This window comes from Rissa tridactyla, chromosome Z, assembly GCF_028500815.1.
Source record: "Rissa tridactyla isolate bRisTri1 chromosome Z, bRisTri1.patW.cur.20221130, whole genome shotgun sequence".
NCBI lineage: Eukaryota > Metazoa > Chordata > Aves > Charadriiformes > Laridae > Rissa > Rissa tridactyla.
In genome coordinates this window covers 29,224,443-29,249,262 of record NC_071497.1, presented here as the reverse complement: position 1 = coordinate 29,249,262, position 24,820 = coordinate 29,224,443, and the positions used below count along the sequence as shown (strand labels likewise).

The window sequence follows — 24,820 nt, the reverse complement described above, 5'->3', positions numbered from 1 at the left end:
TTCAGCCTGGAGAAGGCTTCAGGGAGACCTTATGGCAGCTTTCCAGTACTCAAAAGGGGGCCTACAGGAAGGATGGGGAGGGACTTTTTATCAGGGAGTGTAATGATAGGGATAATGTTTTTAAACTGAAAGAGGGGAGATTTAGATTACAAATTAGGAAGAAATTCTTTACTGTGAGGGTGGTGAGACACCGGAACAGGTTGCCCAGGGAAGTTGTGGATGCCCCATCCCTGGAAGTGTTCAAGGCCAGGCTGGATGGGGCTTTGAGCAACTTGGTCTAGTGGGAGGTGTCCCTGCCCAGGGCAGGGAGTTGGAAGAGGGTGATCTTTAATGTCCCTTCCAACTCTAACCATTCTGTGATTCCATGACTTAACAGAAACTTAACAGTTCTTTTTTTCTCTCTCTAGTATTTATCTCTCCCTTTTGCCTTCCTCCTCCATTTTTGCATTCTAAAAAAGAGGAAAAGAATCATCTTCTGTATGTTGGAACAGTGTTGGCATGACAGTGCTTCTGTACAGAAAAAATGTGTAAGGGACATGTCTCAGGGGGATATTCCAAACTTCAGTTCCTGCTTGGAACGCACTTTAATATCTGTGATATAGATGTGGAAGCATCATTTCTGCTAAAATCAGAGTGATGATCAGAGGTACTTCTCAATCTGCTAGTAATGAGCATCACTATAGAACAGAGATACCAGATTGTTAGGTAAATGCTACAAGACAGCTCATCTCTGAAACGTCATGAAAGAGAAGAGCTCTGTGTTCTTTTTTTTTTTTGCACCCTGCCTTCCCCCCCTTCCCCCCTCCAACCCCTTCCCATCCCGGTTCTTCAGCACTTGAAAAAACTGCTTTGGAAATAATAATGATTCTTGGTGTCAAACAGCTCAGGAATCTGACAAAAGTCAGAGGTGAGGAGATGTTTCCCTTAGCAGGCCCCTTGCCTTGATAACAGAGGAAAGGTCTGTTTCAGACCCTATTCAAAGTGTTTATTTAATTAATGCATTTCTTTAGGCTTGGACAAGCTGACTTCTAAGACACATTGCCTAATGTTTATTGAACGAAAAGGGCTTTGCCTTGCTAAATCATGTTTGTTGTCTTGGCACTTACTCAACAAAGAAGAATGGTAAAGAGCTGGAATTGCATCAGAAAACAACCTCTGAAGCCAGCTTTCTGTGATTGCTTTGAACTCTCACTCATCATTATTTTATGCACCCTATCTCCTTTCTGCTTATAAAAGGAGGGTAAGAAACAACACGAGTCTTGCCTTTAGGATTTTTTATTAAAGCTGCAACATTCCTGACTGCAACAGTGGATTTTCAAATTCCAAAGCAATTGTATAAATTAATATTCCATGTTTCTGTGGGCTATGAATGGAGCTGTTTGAAATGTTCTTAAGAAGGAGAGCCCGCATTCCACTGTCAGAAAGGAGAAGGAAGTTTCATGAGCTCTAGGCTCGCATTGCCCCACACAGTGATCTGTGACAGACCACTGCAGGCTATGGGTGAGAAATTTCCGACAGACTTTCTCCAGATCTATGTACTGCTGGACTGAGGAACAGAGAACCCAGTGACATATGCAGTGGAAGAGGCAAAGTTCTGGTCATCTTAAGATGTACCTACCCAGTGCGCAACACAGCCGCCAGGCCCCCAAAACATCAGAGGCACATCTGTTCCCCCAACACACTGTGTAGCAAATTCAGGGGTGAGAATGTAATGAGCCAGAGAACGAACATCAGGTTGGATCCATAGCATTTCTAACAACCCATCCAAGACTTTCACAGCCACAGGAACAAGTTTGGAAGCTTTACCCCCCTTCTCTGTTTTGCCCTTCTGCCCAGCTGCTACATGCTGCTTCTGCATTTGTGAGGTCAGATTTCCAGACAGATGTATATAGATCCGTCAAGATGTATACAGATCTGTCACTGTAATTCCTACAGGTGCCCAAAATAAAGAGAAGCCCACTAGCAGGTACCAAGAGAAAAAAGATGGTGGACAGCCTCACAAGGGGGAAACTCAAACTGTGTGTGCAGCTTGTCCAGCGTGCTCCCAGCACTCAGATAAGTATGGAACTATTGGCAGCTGAGAGCCTGGAGGTGTGGGGAGGATGCACACAGCAGGGCCAGAAGGGTGCTTGGGGCTGCCTCAGCCGGGGAGTTCAGGCCGGGTGTTGGCGGACCAGGGGCTGGGATCTCCACGATGGTGCGGGTACGGACAGGGGGGCACTGGCCACGGTTGCGGTGGGGCAGGAGGGGGGTGGAGGAGCATCCCTCAGTGTGCTGCCTGTGCTCCCCGCTTTCTCCCTGCCTCCTCTGTCTTAGTTTTCTATATGTGGCAGAAAGATTATGCTGTCTTTATGCTGTCTCCTCCCTTAGTGCCCGTGCTGGAGAGAGAGGGGCGGGCAGCAGGCACACCAGGGCAGGTGCAGGTGGGTGATGGGGATGCTCGGGGTGAGTTGTTCGTCATGTGCCTTTGTTGGAGCTGGGGCTGCAGCGAGGGGTGCATTTTGGATAGTGCGTTCACTTGTCCGTTGTGTTGTATTTCTTCCACCTGCCTTTAAACAAGCTCAGCCATGCAGGTCCCAGTCTGCCGAGCATCCCGCTGCTTGGAGATGCTGAGGTTTCAGGATTTGGGGACTGGAGAGGGACGGGAACTGTTCCCAAGCTGTCCAGGCGCACATTTGGATTCACTTGCAGGTTTGCAAACTGCACGTTGCATCCTAGACAGCAAATGGCTCCTGATGTGGAGTGCTTCCCGTGGATGTCACCTTCAGGGGTACCACAGGGTTTTCCCTGCTCTGTGCCTAAAATGTGTTCCCTTCTTGAAGCTGAGGTGGGTCAGAGGGTGCCCCCACAGGTGGGGGGGCAGTGCTGGCAGCACTCGTTTTCTGCAGGCATCTCACAAAGCTGGGCAGCACTGTGCCTTGGGTAGAACTGTCAGGGCCCAGGCGCAGCAGCGGGGTGCGAGCGCAGCACCCAAAGCATGACACACGTCAATGGCTGCTCAGCTGGAAAGAAGCAAGAAACAGAAACGCCGGTACACCTGTGAGGGCTCTGTCCTTTCAAGATTTTGCAGTTTTTGCCTGATGAGATTAATGTTGTTGGGCAGGAAGGCGGTGTGAGTTTCCCTAGAAAACTCACAGGCAAGAAACATGGTGCCCCTCCAGCCCTGGCCTGCTGGCCCCCAGTGTGGCTTGCAGTGGCGTAGCCACCTCTGTGCGGGCCCTGTCCGTGGCCCCGCAGCAGGGCCACTCGCCATGTTTACTCGCCATGTCCGCCTTGTCGCGCCTTCGACGTGCAGGTCCCAGTCTGCCGAGCATCCCGCACCGCACGGCGGGACAAAACGGCGCGGCCGCGACTCCGGTGAGCCGCGCAGCGCCCTGGAGTCAAACTCCACGTAAGTACCCGGTGAGGCACGGCCGTTACCGGGGACACAGCCCTGGAACTTCTGCCCTGCCGCTGGGCGGCCGCAGGGGGACGCTGTGGGGACGCCTCGGCTGCTGTGAAGAAGCCGCGGGTACGGCTGGTGCCGAGACAGGCTCGCCTACAGGAGGTACGCCCCCAGCCCGGCGCAGGCCCCTCCCCTCCGCCGCTCCACCGCCCGCGACACCCGCCCCGCCGGTGCCGCCTCACCGGAGGCAGGCCGGGCCGCGCGCGACGCCTGGCGGCGGCGCGCGGCACTGTGGGCCCTCCCGCAGCCAATCGCCGCCGCCGGGAGCGCTGGGGGGCCGCCCGCCTGCGCCGCCGCGATTGGCCGCCCGCCGCTGAGTGACGGCGGGGCGGAGGCGGGGCGGGGCCACCTCTCCCGGCAGACACGTCGCGGGGCTTGTCGGACAGGCCGGGCAGCCAATGGGAGGCGGCGGAGCGGGCGGGGCGGGCGCTGTGCGCTGGGCGACGCGGGGCCTGCGGGCTGCTCAGGGCTGCGGGCGGCCGCCGCCCGCCTTCCCTCACGCCTCAGCTGGCTTACCGGCTCCTTCCCTTTGTGTTCCGCTGCCGCCATGCCGCGCTGCCCCGCGTCCGCCCCGCTGCCGCCCGGCGGCCTCCGCTCGTCGCCGCGCCGCTGAAGGAGGGGGAGGAAGAAGAGGAGGAAGCAGCGAGGAGGAGGTTGCCCGCTCGCCCGCCGCCTCATGCCGCCACCCTGTCCCGCCGCCAGCCCGCGGACCTGCATGGACGGGCATGGGGAGAGCTGCGCCTTCCCGCGCCCCCGGGGCTGAGCTGCTGCGACGCCGCGGGCCGCCCCGCCCGTCGCTCGCCGCCCTCGGCCTACTCGCCGGCCTGGGGTTGCTGCTGGGCTCAGGTACCGGGGCGGGCCGGGGCCCGGCGGGGCGGAGGGGCCGCGGGGCAGGGGGCTGGGGCTCGGCGGGGACCGCGTGGGCGCGTCTCCCCTTTTCCCCCCCTCCCCACGCGTGGGCGGTGTGCGGGCAGCGCCCTGCGGCGTGCGGGGCGGGTGGCGGCGCGGCCCTGGAAGCCATGGGAGTCCTGTGAAAATGTTTCCCTCCAGCTTGAGCGTTTTTGTATATATTTGTCGTTTCAGTGAAATAAATTGGAGGGAGAGGGTATCTGCTTTTAGTCAATTTGCTGTTCCTTCACCCCTTTTTGTACCAAGAATCTGCTGGAAGCAGCAAGAATATTTCCTAAAGTTGCAAGAAAGTGTGGAGGGACAGATTTATTAGACTTACTAGATAACTTGACTGACTTGCTTAGCTAGACTAATTTATATGTGATTAAAATACTATCACAAATCATAACTGAAGGGAAATACATGAAAATTTTTGATGCTTTGAAAGTCAGGCTCTGAATCAGTGTGGCTTGTGTCATTTTGCTTGGCATAGATCTTCTTTGTTTGCGTCTCTGAAAACACAGAATTTGATTGTCAAGGTGTTTTTTTTTTTATTTTCCTGTTCTTTTACAAAGCTACATATGGCTTGCACAAAGATCAAGTGACAAACTTACTGCTTACTTATACAATTTACGGTCATGCTTGGGTACAGGTTAGAGACTTCCTGGTTCTGCTCTGTGTTGTCTTGGGATTTTGACAGGAGATTTGTGTTAGCTACCCATCACTGGCAAAACACGTTGTCCTTATAAATTCATAGTTTGGCTACTCAGAGTAAGTCATGGGAGTACTGACTCATAGGAGGGCCAGCTAAGGGGCAAGCAAAGAAATGGCTAATATTCTCTTGATGCTGCATGAATTGCAGAAAACAACTGTGTTTAAAAATGAAAAGTGATATGTTACTATTCAGTCCATTTTCCACTCCTTGTGTCTCAGGAGTTTAGGAACATTTTGATTAGGCTATTGAAATCAGACTGGACCCATGCCTCTTTTACTTTGAGGATGCACAAAGCAAGTGCGAAGTGTTGTAAAGAGGAGTTTGAGGGGGGGGGGGAAGAGTATCTGTTAGGGATATTGTATTTTCCCTTTTTTTTCCACACTTCTGTGTATCTTTGTAAGCGTTTCTGTGGTGTTCAAAAATCTGCTTGATTGAATGACAGTTTGAAATTACAGATTAATGAGTTCACAGCTGAATTTTATAGGTCATAAAAGGAACAAATAAGCACAGCATGGTTTTAGTAGATTGTTTTGGGTACTCTGACAGCTATTGCATGAAGTGTTGCACACACTCTCTATGAAGGTCTATTCTGTTATGGCAGTTTTCAGTTCTTTGGATGGGAGGGAACCCGATCTCTTCGTTGACTGGGGTCCTCCTAGTTTTAACCCCTGTGGAACGTGTGGCTCCATTTCCTTTAATGCAGCTTGCAGTCTTGTTCATTTCATTTCTGCTCCTCATGAATTCTTGTGTAAAAGCTACTGGCATTGTTAACTGCCATGAGAATCTGGAAGGATTTCAGATCATGACAGCGAGAGCCGTGGAGGAGGAGAGGGCTGTAAAACTCCAGTTTGCTTGCTGGGATGGTAATAATGCTTTCTTTGCAGAAATCAGGTGGCCAGATAAGGTCTAACTGGTTTGTTCATGTAAACTGAACTGTGTACCTATTGCATACATCTGATAAATACTTTAGGTTTTCATGGGAAGAAGGTTTCGTTGTCCCTTGTCTTATTATTGAATTACACTGTAAGAGGTACTGCTGTTGTAGTGTATGGATTCCTTAGTTGGCACTTCAGACAGCTGTGGATTTTCTCACTCATTAGTCCCAGAAAGCGAGAGCAGTGAAGCTTTAGCTATGGCAGTGCCAGGGAAATAAAGCAAACTGAATTTATGGTGTGCACACTTCCCTACCCTGCTTTCTATGAAAAGAAACTTTGATTTCTGTTTCATCCAGTCTGGTTTTGTCTAAACGTATATCGCTTGCCCCTTTACCACATCCTTCTGGGGGGCAGGATTTTCTTTAAAAGTTCAGTAACTTGTGTAAATAGGTGAAAGACTAAATGGAGACTAGCTTATTGACTAAGTGATTAATTTAAGCACAGAATTGCATCAGCACCTTGATGCCTGGAAATAAATGCTGGGCTCATACTTGGCAGGAGTTAGTGCTCTTAATTTCCATCTGCACAATACCAAGTAGTGGATTAAGTCATGCATGGGTCATCTCAGCCTTCAAGGTGGTCTGTATTGCTATCTTAATGCCTCCCAACCCCTTTTCCTCTATTATATATTGTTTCCTGAACGGGTGAGCACTGTAAGTTGTCTTCAGGTTGTTTTCTACAGTCCTTGTGGTTGTGGAATGGGGTATTGCAATCTAAGAGGCTTGCTTGATTTCTCTGTGCCATCTGTTTTGTGCTTAGGTGACTGCCAGCTGCAAACATCTTGTCGAATCCAGAAATGCACCACCGATTTTGTGTCCTTAACTTCATATCTAAACTCGGCTCTCGAGAGCTTTGATTTGGAGTTCTGCAAGGCCCTGCGAGCGTACTCTGCCTGTACCTATCGCAATTCCAAAGTATGCCGTGGAAACCTAGACTACCATTCTGCAGTGCTTGGGATCAGCGACCTCATGAGCCAGAGAAACTGTTCCAAAGATGGACCCACATCCTCCACCAACCCTGAATTGACCCACGATCCCTGCAATTACAGTGGCCACACAGAAGCCAGGAAACATCAGGGAGTGGAGAAGACTCCTCCTCCTACTTACCTATTTTGTGGCTTGTTTGGTGATCCTCATCTGAGGACTTTTAAGGATCACTTCCAGACGTGCAAAGTGGAAGGCGCTTGGCCCCTCATAGACAATAACTACTTATCAGTGCAAGTGACCAATGTGCCCGTGGTTCCAGGATCCAGCGCTACTGCTACAAATAAGGTATGGATTATTCTTAAGCACTGTGCATGCATACTGAAGTAAAAGGTCAAGACAGCAGAGTAAGTCACTTAGCCCTTAACAGTGAAGAAGTGGAGCAACTTGAGAATCTTCTACGCAGTAGTCTAGGAAATTAAAACTGTTAGCCTCTTCTTTTCTGCGAATCAAGCAGAACTTAAACCGAGTCCTTTTCTTACTTCTCCCCACCACAAGAAAAGCCTGTACATACCACAACATAAGCCTTTAAGGATACTAAATGTAATGCTTTAAAACAGTTACCAGATTGCAGATTGATGTACTGACTAATATCAGTGCTTGTATGAATGAGGCAAATTTTCGCATTTGCCAGAAACCAGAGGTTGGACTGATACATCACTGAAATTCAGAATCACGTTTTCTTAACTTGTGCCTGTTTCAAGATCAGTCTGCATCATGAATGAATTCTGAGGAGTATAAAATGAGGGAATGAGGCTAACCTGAGTAAGCTTTGCAAAAAAGACTTAGGTCCCTTGAAATCTACTCCAGTGTCTTTTTTTAAAGACTCTTAAGTACAAGAAAAAGCTGCATTTCATAATCTGCGGTAAGTTTTTATCCTCAGTTTTGCTGAAGTCTTGCAGAGTCTTCTTAATTTCTTCCTGATAATTCTGGAGGAGGACTGTGAGAGTCATCTTGTGTACAAATTGTGTGGGTGGCTAGGGTGTGATGGTAGTAGATAGTTGATCTTATCTTACCCTTTAGCCACATTCTGAAAATGATTCACTATGGTAGCATGTTATGCTGGTATGTGTCTTTTCAAACCAAGGGGAGAACTTCAGGAGATAAATATCTGTATGTACTGGGGGAAAGTATGGGAGTACCTGCTGTCTTTATTTATTCTCAATGTTTTTGTGTTTTTCTTTGACTTGTCATTCTGGAAAAAGTGGTAATACACTTCTCTCTTTTACAGTAGTGGTTTAACATCCCTGCTGTCGCTCGAGTACAGCTAAGTGTGCAGAAGCAATTAAATAAGATCCATGGTTTGGGATATTAGAAATGTCTCTAATGCTAATATCTGTTACGTGTGGTACGGCCGTTGAGTTTTTTCATTCTTTGGCAGGTAATCAAACTTATCAGCATACCCATTTGTAGGAGATGAAGGTTGTTTGAATGTACAAGTAGGTTAGCAAGATAAGGTTTAATATTTCTAATGTACCCTCTTGTCTCCTGTATCTCCAGCTACAAAAGGTTCAGAAAAGGCTGGTTAAACTACACTGCCACTGCTGGTTTCATTCCTGTAACAGTTTTCTCTGCAAGTATTCCGTTTTTTTGTTGTGGCGATGGACTGTCGTTTGCTGAGTATATGTTCCTAGTTTTGGCCATAGGGTAGCTTAAGGCACCTTTAAAGTGGTGCGAAGAGAAATTCAGTTATTTTTATCTACATGGTGTTTCTTCCCTAGCTGAGAGTGTGCAAATAGGTCTTCTATCTTCTTCATAAGAAAAGTTTCCAGAAGATTATCCATGGTTAATCGTGCTGCTTTTTCACTGCAGATATTTGAGGTAGGTGTTTAATGGGAAACGATAACAAAGGTTTGTGCTGAACTTAATTGTGCAGAAGTTAAAGCAAATACTAAATTGCTAACTAGCCTACTTAATCCAATCTAAAGCAGACCTAATGAAAGCAAAGACAAAAAGAGTAGAAAATTTAGTTTCTCCTGAATGCACTTTTTTAGGGAAAGTGATTTAAGAAGCTGTAGGAACAGAATATTTAATCTTCACACCATGTGCAGTGTGCTTTTGAAAGGGGCATATCATCACTTGCCCTTGTAGATAGTTATTACCTTGAAATTTATTGTAGTTTTCTGGTGTACCAGGCATTAAGGGCATCAGCAACGAAGGGATCATGATGTGTACAGTCAGTTATCTTGTCTCACCATGACCTATGAGACTTGAGTAACTCTAATAGTCTGAGGGCTATCCAGCAAGTTTGTAAAGGACATGAGAATGCCAGGAGGGGACTTGAAGAAAGAATGTGAACAATAAAAGTATGTTCCCTTCCCCCTGGCACATCTGGGAGATAAATACGAAAAGCAGGAGAACTCTTCCTTTAATTTCTTAATTGGAAGGGTACATCCTCTTGTGGGAGTTGTGCATTTATTCACAAAATGTTCTTGGCAATTTGTTTGTAGGTGTTTTGCATATTTGTGATGCCCATAGTAACAACATCTGTTTCTTCACAGTGAACAAAGCTATTGTATGTTCTGTGGTCTAGCTGAAACTTGAAAATCCAGGGTTTTTTGAGCTTGTCTGATCTGTTTATGCCCCTTAACATAGGATCCTAGGGCCTTTCAGATGGAGAATGAATGATCATCACCAAGTAGATGGGAAACTGAGTTCCGTCTCTCCTTTCTTTTTCTTTCTGATGGACTTCCTGTATGAGTTTCGGGAAGGTCACTGGCATCATTGTCCAGTTATAGATAAAGATCTTCCCTGTCTTGGGAGCTGTTTTGGGATTTTGTGAGAATAAATGGCTACTATGAGGGGCTGTAGAGGGAGTAGGTAGTAAGGGTATTGTAGAATGCGTTATATAGAAGGGTTTTTTTTTATGTATTGCATGCTTTATTTAGGGGGGTACAAAGTCTTTATTGGCTTTCATTGCTGTGACACGTGTTCTGGGTATCATTAGTGTAGTTGTCTGTGAATAGCAAATGAGGCTGAAATACTTGGGCTTGCCGATAGAAAACTTTCCTTCTGGTTTGCAGGAATTGGAAATGGGAGTTTTTCCTATCCTGGTGTTTTGTCGTGGATGGCGTGAGGGTGAGAGAGTGACTAGAAGGTTAGAGAAGGCAAAAACTACAGAGCTGTTCCTGTAGTGGATTTACTGGGCATAAAGCTTTGAACCTGGGAATCGGTGGTGTTAGCAGGGTAGGGTATAAGTTGGGTTGGGTATAAGCATTCTTTTTCCCCTGAGTCAGAACACTTAAATATCTTTTGCAGCATGGTTTCCATTGTTGCAGGAAATCACTGCAGACTGAACACAGTGTACTTAGTCTCCTTTAAGTAATATTAAAACATTTGTCTTCTAGTTACCATTCAGTTTTTCTTTTTAAGTAAGACAATCAGATAGCTGATCATGCGTGATTAGTTTTTTTGTCTTTGTGATCATCCTGCCGAAGGTAAAGATGAATTTATCTTTATTTCTCAGAAGTAGTACATACTCCAGTTTTGTTGGAGGACATCACAGAATCATTTAGGTTGGAAAAGACCTTTAAGATCATCTAGTCCAACCATAAGCCTAGCACTGTGAAGTCCCACTAAACCATGTCCCTAATGGCATATCTACACCTCTTTTAAGTACTTCCAAGGATGGTGACTCAACCACTTCCCTGAGCAGTCTGTTCCAATGATTGACAACCCTTTCAGTGAAGAATTTTTTACTAATATCCATTCTGAAGCTCCCCTGGCACAACTTGAGGCCATTGCTCTTGTCCCATTGCCTATTACTTGGGAAAAGAGAACAACCCCCACCTTGCTACAACCTCCTTTCAGGTAGTTGTAGAGAGTGGTAAGGTCTCCTCTCAGCCTCCTTTTCTCCAGGCTAAAAAAACCCAGTTCCCTCAGCTGCTCCTCATAACACTTGAGCTCTAGACCCTTCACCAGCTTCGTTGGTTGTCTTTGGACGTTCTCCAGCACCTCAGTGTCTTTCTTGCAGTGAGGGGCCCAAAACTGAACTGAGAATTCAAGGTGTGCCCTCACCAGTGCCAAGTACAGGGGGACAATCACTTCCCCAGGCCGGCTGGCCACACTATTTCTGACATAAGCCAGGATGCTGTTGCCCTTCTTGGCCGCCTGGGCACACTGCTGGCTCATATTCAACCGGCTGTTGAATGACACCCCCAGGTCCTTTTCTGCCGGGCAGCTTTCCAGTTACTCTTCCCCAAGCCTGTAGCATGTCATGGGGTTGTTGTGACCCAAGTGCAGGACCTGTCACTTGGCCTTGTTGAACCTCATACCATTGGTCTTGGCCCATCGATCCAGCCTGTCCACATCCCTCTGTAGAGCCCTTCTACCCACAAGCAGATCAACACTCCCTCCCAACTTGGTGTCATCTGCAAACTTACCGAGTTTCGCTGGTGTAAAGATAAACAGTGGTCTTTACTGGTGTTCAGGGCAGCCTGTCCTTACTAGAGATGGTTTTGTAGGATAAGCTGTGCCATTTTGTCAGGCATTAAATTGTTTTCTTGTCTGTGACGTTTGTGGGGCTGCCGGACAACTGTTACAGACATTTCAGTGCTTTCCAACGCCTGCTGTTAGTGGGTGGAGAGGAAAGAAGAGATGTATACATACTCCGCAACATCTATCTGATTGTCTTTAAAGCCTCTGTGGGTCTCTTGGTGGCAGTAGGACAGAGAATAAATCAACGATTTTAAGTGGCAGTTTTTTCTCAGATACGGTGATGGGAGTTAAGTGTTAATGTTGTGCCCTTAAACAAGCTTTACTTTCATGTTTGTTGCTGTATAAGTTTTATAGGCCTACTGTGGGGGGAGAACCTTTCTTTTTGGGTTGTCCACCTGAGCAAAGGAGGTGGAATGTTTTAGATGCAGTTCCCATTGATTAAGGATGCTTAAGTTCTGGGTAGTTTGGAAATCAATCAATAGTAGATTGATTTCTAGAGTGATTTATGAACAGTGACCTTGCTTAACCACATTCAAGAAACGCTTTCCAGAGTGATTTTGACTTTCCTTTTGGAAATTATCTAATGCCAGACTGTCTTGTTTGCAGGTTGACTTCCTCTGTATTTTTCTGTTGTCCATGGAATTCACACACCTTCCCTTCCCATCTCCTTCTCTGACATGAAATCAGAATGTGTTATGATAAAATGTCTTGTGATGCTTCCATTCCACAGAAGCGGGCTGCTGAAGTACAGCAGGCTGAAGAGGGATTGCTGTATTTAGTTTTGTAACACTCCTGGCAGTTCTTCCTTCTGAGAAGTTGGCCCCAGCAGCTTCAATGAGACAGTCCCTAAATCTTCCCTGGCCAGTTTACCCTCACAGTTGCCCTCCCCACCCCCAATATGCATGGAAGAAGCAAAGTGGCTTTTGCCACCTCTTGCTGCTGTCCTTGACTTCAGCAAATAGTGCACCACAAAAGCATGGGTATATGGAGAGGAACGTGAAGAAATCCTGCTTTGCATGATGCCTAGTGCTATTTGATGGACTGCGCAGTCATTAGGATTTGAAACGCAACTTTCAGTTTTGTTTCATCCCAAAAGACCTGCTATGCATATAAAAAGGAACTAGCCTGTGATGTAACTTGAAATGAGGCTATTGAATCAAAATTTCACAATGCGTCCTTATGATTTTCCCTTATTAAATCTCTCTACTTCCACCTTTTGTCATAGGTGATTTTTCAGTAGGTGATAAATGATACTTGGTTTCTGAGGTAAACTCACATGCTTCACACCTGTTGAAGGCCTCTGGAGAGGGAAGCTGTGACACTTTCAGTTGGTGATTGGAAGGTTATTTAATGCGTTCAAGTTTAAATTTTCCTATATGTATGTATGAACTCTAAAAACTTCTGGATAGCATTGCAAGGCCCCTTTAGAAATGTCATGTATGCTATGCAGTTATCTACCTATGAACTTTTAATAGCTGCCATTCACAGATCACTTGTTAAGTCCTTTGCAGGCTTCCCAAGGGTATTTGGTAGGCTGCTGGTATCATAAAACACCCGGCTGAAACATATCCCGCCTCTTCTCCAGTGCTTGATGAAATCATTAGTAAATCAGGGCTGTGTTTTTCTTTAAACATCCTTCCCTCTCTTTTCCCATAGACTGAAATGGTGCATAAGGAAAGCATCTGAATGTTTTCTCATAGGCACGAGGTAGGGCATGCAGACCTATGCTGAAGATAAAGCTGAGAAGCATGAATAGCAGGGTGTTTCTTCAGCTGCATCAGAGTGCCATTTCAGCAGTCTGCTTCACCTACTGTGCTTTATGCAGACTTACAGACATGTCACTAGATAGGCAAACGGTGGGATCTCCTCTGCTTCCCTGCTGCTCTCTGTTAGGAAAAGAAGTGCTCAGTAGGAAAATCTAAGGTCATAAGAGACATGGTGGAGACACTCTTTCAGTGCACATATTCCACTTTTTGGGGATTCGGTTGTTAAACACTTGCATAACATACTGGTAATCAATATTTCCTGCTTCTACCTCGCTTTCCTTGTTATGTACCTGAATGCTGACTGTAACCTTTTCAAGACGTGCATTGTGGCCATCTGTGCTTGGAGTAGTAATTGGGTAGGATGGGGTGAGTCTGTTAATTTTAGTAGCACCCTGGGTCTTCAGCAGTATGGAGGTAGGTTCTGCATGACTGCATGGTGGTACAAGCCCTTGCCTGAAAGTACAACCCAGTCATGACAAACGTCTGGGGAGGAAAATGGACTTGGGAACTATTACAGTAAAATTGTGAGTAAAACTAGGCAAGATCAAAATCTGTCCATAGAAGGACAGGAACCTTCTGTCTTTCTATGTAAAAAAACAAACAAACAAAAAAACAACAACCAAAACAAAAGAACAACCAACAACTTTCAGATTTTTCCACAGTCACTGCCTGTTCAGTAAGTAGTGTCACCTTCTTGTATGTAGTATTTCATATCTTGTTTTTTTTTTTAATATCTGGATGAAGTCTAATTCTTAGGGAGGTTTTGTCTGAACTCTTCCCTCAGGAATTTTGCCTGTAGTAGGTGTAGAAGACTTGAATGCCTGAAATTGCATTTCTAGATATAGGAGTTGGATTTGTGCCTTGTTGTGGAAAGGCTAGACTGGGTTAAAGATGTTACGAGAAAACTTCCTACTCTGGTACAGCACTCGGATTGTTATCCATTATTGCTTTATCATGTAGGCAGTGACAAAGTTGCAATAAGAAATCCAGGGACAATGAAAAGAGACTTCAGGGACTTGGGATGACTGGTTAAGGGATCAGGAGCACAAGTGGTTTTTTCCTCTATCCTTCCAGTTGCAGAGAATGATGAGGGAAGAAACAGAAAACCCCAGCTGATCAATATCTGGCTCTGAGCCTGGTGTCGCTGGCAGAATTTTATGGTTTTGATCACACATAGGTCTACATGACACCAGGCCTGCTGGTGACAGATGGGGTACACCTTTCTCAAAGGTGGGGATCTGTGCACAAGAGTTAGCAGGGCTCATTGAAAGAGCTTTAAATTAGATTTGAAAGAGGAAAGGGATAAAACCAGGCTCATGAGTGATAAGCCATGGAGCAGTGTGGCAATGTTTGAAGGGTGGTGTGTTAAGTAAGGTCCTTCAGTCTGCTCCATGGTGTGCTGAGTACACTGGAGCACATTTGAAATGTCCTTGTATTAATGCATCCAGCACCTTAGTGGGGCTAGGGGATGGAGATCCACGTGGTAGCAAAGACGCAAGGGTTGTTGATACCTTAGAAACCACAGAAGAGCCTGAGAACAGTCACATAGGAATTAGGGCTTCTCCCCCACAAAAAGGTGGCAGGATCAATGGCCCAACTGAAGTGCATCTACACCAATGCATGCAACATAGGCAACAAACAGGAGGAGTTAGAAGCCATTGTGAAGCTGGAAAACTATGATATAGTTGCAATCACAGAAACATGGTGGAATGACTCACACAATTGGAGTGCTTCAGTGGATGTCTGTAAAGTCTTCAGAAGGGATAGGCAGTTAAGGAGAGGTGATGAGGTAGTCCTGTATGTTAGGGAGTGTTTTGACTATCTAGAGCTTGATGATGGTGATGAAAAGGTCAAGTGTTATTGGGTAAGAATCAGAGGAAAGGCCAATAAGGCAGAAATCGTGGTGGGAGTCTGTTATAGACCACCCAACCAGGATGAAGAGTTGGATGAAATATTATGTAAGCAGCTGGGAGAAGTCCTGTGATCTCTAGCCCTTGTTCTCATGGGGGACTTCAACTTGCCAGATCGCTGCGGGAAATACAATGCAGCAGAAAGGAAACAGTCTAGGAGGTTCCTGTAGTGTGTGTAAGATAACTTCCTGGCACAGTTGGTGACAGAGCCCACTAGAGAAGGTGCCCCACTGGACCTGTTCTTTGCAAACAGAGAAGGGCTTATGGGTGATGTAATGGTTGGAGGCCATCTTGGGTGTAGTGATCATGAAACAATAGAGTTTTTGATTCTTGGAGAATTAAGGAATGTGGTTAGCAGAACTTCTGCCTTGGACTTCAGAGGGCAGAAGTCTTGTTTAGTGGCCTGTTTGACAAGAGTCCCTTGGGAGGATGTCCTGAAGGGCTAAGGAGTTCAGGAAGGTTGGACATTCTTCAAGAAGGAAATCTTAAAGGTGCAGGACCTAGCTGTCCCTATGTGCTGAAAGACGCGCCGATGGATGTTTCTAGAAATGCGTTCACAATAGAAGAAGGGCTAAGGATTATCTCCATCCTTTATTGGATGTGGGGTGTAAACATAGAGACAAAGGATGAGAAAAAGGCTGAGGTACTTAATACATTATTTGCCTCAGTCTTTAATAGTAAGACCAGTTGTTCTCAGGGTACCCAGCCACTGAGTGGGAAGACAGGGATGGGGAGCAGAATGAAGCCCCCATAATCCAAAGGGAAATGGTTAGTGATGTGCTACACCACTTAAACACACACAAGTCTATGGGGCTGAATGGGATCCACCCAAGGGTACTGAGGGAGCTGGTGAAAATGCTCACCAAGTCACTCTCCATCATTTATCAGCAGTCCTGGCTAACTGGGGAGGTTCCAGTGACTGGAGGTTAGCAAATGTGCTGCCCATCTACAAGAAGGGCCAGAAGGAAGATCTGGGGAACTACAGGCCTGTCAGTCTGACCTCGGTGCCAGGAGAGGTTATGGAGCAGGTCATCCTCAGTGCCATCACATGGCCCATACAGGACAACCAGGTGATCAGGTCCAGTCAGCATGGTTTTATGAAGGGCAAGTCCTGCTTGACTAACCTGATCTCCTTCCGTGACAAGATCACCAGCTTACTGGATGATGGAAAGGCTATGGATGTTTACCTGTTGTTTAGTAAAGCCTTTGACACCGTTTCCCACAGCATTCTCCTGGAGAAACTGGCTGCTCATGATTTGGATGAGTGCACTGTTTGCTGGGAAAAAAACTGGCTGGATGGCCAGGCCCAAAGAGTTGTGGTGAATGGAGTTAAATCCCATTGGTGGCTGGTTACAACTGGTGTTCCCCAGGGCTCAGGCTTGGGTCCAGTTCTGTTGATATCTTTATCGCTGATCTGGATCAAGTGCACCCTCAGTAAGTTTGCAGATGACACCAAGTTGGGCAGGAGTGTTGATCTGCTTGAGGGTAGAAGTGCTCTACAGAGGGATGTGGACAGGCTGGATCGATGGGCCGAGGGCAATGGTATGAGGTTCAACAAAGCCAAGTGCCGGGTTGTGCACTTGGGTCACAACAACCCCATGCAACACTACAGGCTTGGGGGAAGCGTGGCTGGAAAGCTGCCCAGCAGAAAAGGCACTACGAGAAAGATATTGAGGTGCCTGAGTGTGTCCAAATGAGAGCAACAAAGCTGGTGAAGGATCTAGAGCAGCTAAAGGAACTGGGGTTGTTTAGCCTGTAGAAAAGGAGGCTGAGAGGAGACCTTACCACTCTCTACAACTACCTGAAAGGAGGTTGTAGCGAGGTGGGTGTTGTTCTCTCTTCCCAAGTAACAGGCAATGGGACAAGAGGAAGCAGCCTCAAGTTGTGCCAGGGAGGTTTAGCTTAGATATTGGTACAAATTTCTTCACTGAAAGGGTTGTCAATCATTGGCGCAGACTGCTCAGGGAAGTGATTGAGTTACCATCCGTGGGGGTGTTTGAGAAACAGTGGTGGACTTAGTAGTGTGTGGTTAATGTTTGGACTTATTTAAGAGTCTTTTCCAACCTAAATGATTCTATGTTTTTATGAAATGCGTAATAAAATAGTAACATATAGTCAGACCTAGGGTATTGTAATTGCATTGTGGTACTAGTGAAGACTAGTACGAGAACTCAGAGTTGAAAGTGTTGCTTTTGTTGAAGCCACAAAGGTCAGGCACCTTCTACAAATACATGAAGGTCTTCTAGAAATTTCACTTTGGTAGCTCAGTAACACCATTCTTGAAAGGCTTTGCATATGCAGTGGGATTTAAGCAATCTTTGCGATCAGTATACTCAGTGGGGATGTTGTTACTGGCATCAATAGGAGTGGGGCAATGAAGTACAAAACGAAATCTTTCAAATGCACATTGAATATATGTGTGTGTGTGTGGCTGTTTGGTTTTAGTACCCTCAGTGTAGCTGATGTTTGTATATTTTATCTTTAGGTAAGTCTCAGGAATGACCTTACTTTCATCTTTTAGGGTTCCTTACTGGAGTTGCTTAAGAGCTCTGTATGTGCCCAGAGAGCAAGGCTTGGATACAGATACTGTCAAAAAAACTTTCTTCATCTGAATATTCTGCTATTTGGATTTTCCTGTCCTAAGTTTAGAAAGGGCAGCTAGTTTCTAGTCTGTAAACATTGACACATGAGCAGCTTTGTGAGGGTGTTCTTAAAACCCAGCCAGAGTATAGAAAGTACTGTAGGTGCATGTGCACATATACATGTTAAATTTGTTTGAAAGAGCCTTTTTCACTATTTAACGCTTTCTGTTACCTTGAGAACTTAAACAGAGAAAGCTTTGCAGTGAAATTTGCTTCATCTCCCTCTACAACAAGGTCTTGAATATCTCTCAGTACAGGGCATGAGATTGAGGTAGGAGTGGGTGATAAGGGAAGGACCTTACAGAACTCTGCTTCTACTGATCTGGTTTATGGATTAGGGAGATGTCACATGACAGAAAACACAATATCCAAACGTAATATTTTAAGCTCCAGTGTTTAAATATGAGTATATCCTTGGAAAGTCTTAATGGTCTCTGTTGATTCTCTGTTTAGAGCATCCTTGCAAGGTATGATGAGTCCTTCATTCACTTAATAGTTGTTCTGCCCTGTTCAGTGTGTAAAGTTACTGTTAGTCTTGTTTTAGGGTGAAGGCTTCTGTTCTCCCTCTCTGTCTTTGAAATTGCTTACGTTTCATTCTTGCAGAGGAAGGAGCTTTGGAGAGAAGTGTTTTGTGTCTGCTTCCTGATACGTTTTGCCAGGTGCCTTGCTTAACTGTTTTATCAAGCAGCCAGTTCTGTGTCTCATTAAAACCATTAACTCTTTTTGACTCCAGACTGTTCAGGTGCTGACCAGACTTAAAGCTTTACTTCTGTGAAATGTAAATCATTCTTTCCTTGCAGAGCAATGCAAATGTGCTTGAGGAAATCAGAATGCTTTTTTTGAGCAGGCTGAGATAGAAGTCTGTTTGATCAAAACTGTGTTAACATAAAATACAAGACCTGATTTAGTGCATGAGGCTCTGGATTGTATGCAGAAATACTAATCACTTGGCAGATCTCAGGTTTCCTTTCTCTGGGTTGCTGAGCTTTACTTCACTAAGCATAGAGTTGTGAGGTGGGCTTTACAGCAACAAGTGCTCTTGTGCGTTTTCTGGGCTTGGGGCATAGGCTTTCAAGGTTTGCTGTGGTCCATAGATGTCAGTTTACCAAATTGCTTGACTACAGATGGTCTCAAGCTGGCTGTATAACTGATTAACGAAGCCACTGGAAAATCACAGTCAGACAGCACCAGTGGGAACATATGAAATCAAAATAGCAAGTATTGTCCATGTGTGTGAGACAGAAAGACTGACAGAGCATCAACCAAGTGGGACAAGCCAAACACTGAAAACTAATGTAATACTGTTTAGGGTATGTCTGCATACTGCAAAGGAGAAGTTGCGATGGAAGGAGGGAGAAGGAAGGACTTTGGTCGTATACAACTGGTATGGAGAGGTGAGGCTAATGAGGGTAGAGTTTTATTCAGATTACCTGTGATCAGCTGTTTATTTAAACTTTAGCTCTTATTTCAGGGCAGAGGGGCAGGAAACAAAAGCTGCTGTAGAGAAGTATGCTGGTTAACTGAAACTAAAATGTGAGGTTGTTACAGAGTAGATTTTTGAGGAAAAAGTTTAACATTAGATTGGAAATGCCTTCTAGTATGTTTTGGAGTACTCTGACACTTGTAGTAGACTGCTTAAATCATAGACTGTAAGTAATTTTGATGTAATCAGTCAATGATGAAATAATGATTAAAATACCTGTTCCTTCTATAGAATTCCCTTTGACCTTTTCAAGAAGTCACTCCCCTCTGAAACTGTAAAGGAAGTAACGTATCTGTTTCTAATATTTGTATGTGATTCCTCATTATACTTTTTATTTTAGGAAAAGCTACTAGACACTCCAAACTTGGTCTGCCAAATAGCCTGGTTATTACTTTCAAGCAAGACTGGAGGACCTACGCTTTTTGTTGTGGCTTACCCAAATAAGTGTAAAGGTTTAAAAGGCCAGTTGTAATCTTGAAAGAATGAGTAATTGCTTTAGGCTCCTGGTTTCTGTGTTGGAAGTCATTCTTCAAAGGCACATCTTTGAGTATCTTTCAGTCTTGCTTTGTGTCTCCATGGGCACATTTTCTAGCAACAGTGGACTGGAAGTGTCAAATCTCCCAGTTCTTAGGACTAACAGATCCAGGAGCCCTAAGCACTTAAATGACTTCTTGTTCTCCTAGTCATGCATCTCTCATCTCACTGCCTGTTGTGTTGATGTATTTAGTGCTTTATCAGCCATCAGTGCTTTTAAAGTAGTGTCACACAGCTAATCCTGACAACACATCCAACAAGTGTTCAGAACCTGAGAAGGGTCATACAGTTGCTGTAAAAGGAGTGATGAGAATATGGTGGGTGGGGGAAGCTGAGTACTCTTGCACCTCTCCATGATTTCACAGTGTCTCATTCTGGTTTTGCCATAGTGGCTAGCATTGTGGGAATTACTTGGTGGTTACACTTCTCTGTAACTCCAGGATGCATTCCAAAGTGTTAAGAAACCATCAGGCAGGAGGGAGTTGTTGTGATGCTTAATTAAATGTAAAGCCTTTTCCTTTCCTGACCTTGTGGCTGTTGCCACATGCTAATAGTCTTCCTTCCAGGCCAACCTAAGAACAGATTTAACAGTTGCAATATGGTTAAATACTGCTTTAAGCATGTGTACAAACTATTTTCCTTTAGGCATGTGTTGGGGATGACTATCAAGCTCTGAGGTTGTGGGCAGTCCAGATGCGTTCAGCTGCAAATAGAAAAGCGATTGAAATGTTGATTTTTTTTTTTTTTCCACTAACTTTGCTTTTTTTTTTTCCTCCTCCCCACCCCCAGATAACTATTATCTTTAAGTCATACCAAGACTGTACAGATCAAAAAGTATATCAAGCAGTGACAGATGACTTGCCTGCAGCTTTTGTTGATGGTACAACAAGTGGAGGTGATGGGAACACCAAGAGCTTGCGAATTGTGGAGAAAGTCAGTGGCAAATACGTTGAAATGCATGCCAGGTACATCGGGACCACAGTGTATGTACGCCAGCTTGGGCACTACTTAACATTGGCCATTCGCATGCCTCAAGAGTTGGTCATGGCCTATGAGGAGAGCCACGATCTGCAGCTGTGTGTGAATGGTTGCCCTTCAAGTGAACGTATTGATGATAGTGGCCACTTACCATTGCCTGTGATGGGGCAGTTGCTCCCTCAAAGTGGTGCTGCTCATCCCCGGTCAGTGTACACACTGGAAACTGCCACCACCAAATGCCATGAGAAGATGCTGGTGAAGGACATCTATTTTTACTCATGTGTATTTGACCTACTCACCACTGGTGACGCTAACTTCACGGCTGCTGCTCACAGTGCCTTGCAGGATGTGGAGGCACTGCACCCCAGAAAAGAACACTGGCATATCTTTCCCAGCGGTGGAGGTGGTGGTGTGGGCAAGGATAGCAAATTTTCTGTTGGTCTTGGACTTGTGTGTTTGATCCTTGTTGTGTTTTTGTAGAGTTTTTTTGTCTATAACAAAGTTTTGAAATATATATTGTCATAATATATTGAGTAAAGATGAGTATATGTGTATATACCATGTATATGAAGGGATGTTTTGTCTTGGGACACCAACCAGGCTGTACATATTGTGTTAACTGTTTTCATGTATGTGTGATGTAGTATTCTTTGTATCTATTTGTTTTGCAGTTGGTGAAATGTTTTATAATGTCCCTGCATTGGGACCTGATAGAAAGCACTTTATTTTTTATATATTAAATATTTATGTGTGTATTTGAGTAATGATGTATTATATATATAAACATGTGCATACAATACTCAGTGCTCCCTCTAAGTAGTGCTTGGTTTAACACATTTTTTTTTAACTGCATTAATTTGTGGGTTTTTTTCTATCATTTCTCTTACTCTAGAGACAGCATGTCTCTTGTCCTGTAATGACATTGGTGATTTGCTGGCTTCACTAGTTAAAATCATTACTAATGGAATTGTATTCTGTCCCTCAAATAAATGGCCATCCCTTCTTTGGAGGGAGAAAGCAAAGTGCTTCTTCCCATTAGCTCAGATGACCGTAACAGGAACTACAGAACCTTCTTTGCAATTCTGACATTTCCTAGTTTCAAAAGGAGAAAAGGGAATGCATTGGAGACTTAACGTAGCTTTATGGAACCAGTGGAGAGATCACTTTAAAAGATATTAATGGTCTAGTTGTGTAGGCATGTAACATAACTGTTGCAGCTGCCTCTAACGTCATGGGTTAAGTCACTCTCCAGGAATGGAGAAATCACAAGCCTGAATTCTGTCCCTTGCTTAGGTGCTAATTCTATCTATACATTGAGAAGGAGGAGGGGAGGAAGGCCACAGGCTCTGACTACTTTTACTGAGGAGCTAGGAGAAGAATGATTTGGTGGCCTGAAGATTGGTTTTACTAGTGCCTTAATCTGCTGCAAGAAATGGAAGTTTTAATACACGCTACTATAAACCCAGCTCCAAGGTGGGCATATTTCTCTCGTAAAACGGTTCATCTGAGACTGGGCAGGTATGTTAGAAGTACTATCTGAATAAGACTGAAATAACACTGAGCTAGTGTTTACCTTGATGGAGGGAGACAGAGATTATTCATGGACTGAAAGCTCCTAGTTTTCTTGAAGACTCTTTTGGCTTGGTTAGGGACTGTTGACTGGTAAGGACAGCATTAGTCTTCTCAAAGAAACTAGTTAATTCCTTGTATGGATGGGTAACTGCATACAAGTGTTTTTCTGGGAATACTAGAGATGAAAGTCGTCAGAACTGAGTTAAGGCTGAAGGTAAAACTTTATTTTAGACTAGACTATTGGCAGCTCGTTCTGTCTGTGCTCTCTGATGGTGCTGTTTCGGACGAGTCAGACTTGGGGATTTATGATATGTCTGATTATGTGACTCCTGTGGTTTCACCTGGTAGTGACAGGCTTCTCCCTGTTTCATGTGGCTGTACTTCCTCATCAATGCTCTGAACTTAAAGTTCTCTTAAGTGACAGCTGATGGATGAACTTAGTGTTGCTTGCAGTGGTGCACGTACTTACTGGGCAGGTACCACTTACTAGTAAGTTTCATCTGTCCTGGATCCTGTATGTATATACATATATATGCGATCTATATGTATACTAGCATTGAGTTGTGAGCCTCTTGGATAAATAGTATTTCAGAGTATTATTCCTAAAGAATATTATTCCTAAAGAGTACCTAAAGAGTTTTGCATTTTCTTGTTCCTGCTGTGGGATTTCTTGAGAAAATGTTATTTGCACATGTTCATTCTTGAAGTCTGCCATCACCAAGAGAGCTTTAGTTAATGCCAAACATGTGGATATTTTGAAGCTAGTGAATAGTCTCTGGAGACAACTTAAGCTTAGAGGGAATGCTTTTTTCACAGGCCCTCTAAATGGCTGTCTTTTAGAAGGCTACAGATATTTATTTTTTTTCATGCTTGGAAACCCCACAATGTGTCAGTCTTTGCAAAACCTTTTAGATGCGGTTCATGAATATACCAGTAAGTATATGTTCGTGTAAAAGAGCGGCTGTGCAGTGTGTAAAATAAATTATGATAAAAGAATAAAGTTGCCTACCCTGCTGAGGAACGTCTGTAATGTGTTAGTGACCCCTGGTGGGGTGCAGAGAAATTGGGGACGTGGGCCACGTACTGGGCAGGCAATCTAAATAAAGCCCCAATTTGTCTCCTAGCCGTCGCTTGTTGGATAGGAATGTGCTGAGTACAGACGTCATACTTCCTTGCAGATGCTTGTTTCCCCTCCGCTAAATAAGCTGTGTAATGAAATTTATGACCGGCAGCTGCAAGCCAGGCCAGTTTGTTGCAGAGGCAGTGTGTGGGAAGCCATCCCCTCAGGATCCTGCTTGCACAGTTCCTTTGCAGTGTTTGCAGAGATACTTAGCGGAGCTTTAACACTGATCTGATACTGCTGCATTTGAGAGGCATTATGAAAATCCTTTTTTAAAAGTTACTGGAGAATTCTCAGGCCGGAAGAACCTTGGAAGAGAAAATTACTTGTAAAACAGGAAGAGATTGAGACACTAAAAGAATAAATGGTATAGAGGAGTCCACAAGACTACAGAACTTTGCACAACAAGAGCATCTGCTAAGTATACATGGCAGCTGTAATATTTCAGCTGCAGGGCTAATCACACAGTATGAAGGTAAACTGAAAGTGCCAAAACTTAACAACATTTTATTTCAGCTGCATACCAAGAAAGATAGACCTAAGAAACACAACTTTGAATGTTTTGCTAAGCTTGTGTTACAGCTAGAATTTGAGGTGTGTGTGAGGGGAACAATCTTATGTGGTAGATACATCACTGAAATGCTTTGTGGGAACGACTATAGAAAACAAAGGGAGCTTTAAATATATGTATGTTTAGCGTACACAGAAGGCGGCCATTGTATCTGTAAGAGCTTACTTTCACGGATGTTGATCTACCACCAAAGCTCTGCAGAGGGCAATGTGGCATGATCATCAGTATTTTAACGCAACTAGTAAGCTATTACTGACGCTATCTGTTGTTGGTCTTTGTCTTAAAAAAGTTAGCTGATGCCTTGGATATTAGTGGCTTATTCAAAAGGTTAAGTATCTTCTAGAGCATTTCTAACCAGAGTATTTCCTAATCCTATGCTAACAGAGCTCTTAACAGCGGCTGAGGATAGTTCCTTTAGTTGTGGAGTCTTGACAACTTCCCTAGGAAGCGTGTCACAGAACTGAGCAGAGAACCGGGTGCTTAATCCTTCATTTTGTATGTACGTACAGCTCCTAATCAAGGGTATTAGAAAACGAACTAGTATGCCTAACTGACCGTCAAACCAAAAATTCTTTTTTTCTCCCTTCCTGGAAAACCTGGCTGGAAGAATAATCTGCACAGAGCGCCTGGTAAGTGGAACACAATTTGAGAGAATGCAGGGTCTGAGAACAACCTGGCTTTTGTTCTTACAGCCCTTTAGTAGTGTGTTTCCTTTCAAACTGCTGCCGTACTGCCAGAAAACAGAGCACTGGCTATTTACATTCTCTTACTGTAGCGTTATGGATACCATGCATTTGTTTTATGGGTTTTGAGGATGTGCAAGTGGCACATACACGCGGAA

General features: G+C 44.7%; 1 protein-coding gene across 1 annotated transcript; it reads left to right on the top strand.

The window, feature by feature from the left end:
• Positions 1 to 3,863: 3,863 nt before the first annotated feature.
• Positions 3,864 to 21,532, top strand: RGMB (repulsive guidance molecule BMP co-receptor b). Its single transcript, XM_054186798.1, has 3 exons — positions 3,864 to 4,291; positions 6,743 to 7,254; positions 20,528 to 21,532. Exons 1-3 carry the CDS (start codon positions 4,171 to 4,173, stop codon positions 21,194 to 21,196), a joined length of 1,302 nt encoding a protein of 433 aa, XP_054042773.1. The 5' UTR covers positions 3,864 to 4,170; the 3' UTR covers positions 21,197 to 21,532.
• The last annotated feature ends 3,288 nt before the right edge of the window (positions 21,533 to 24,820 follow it).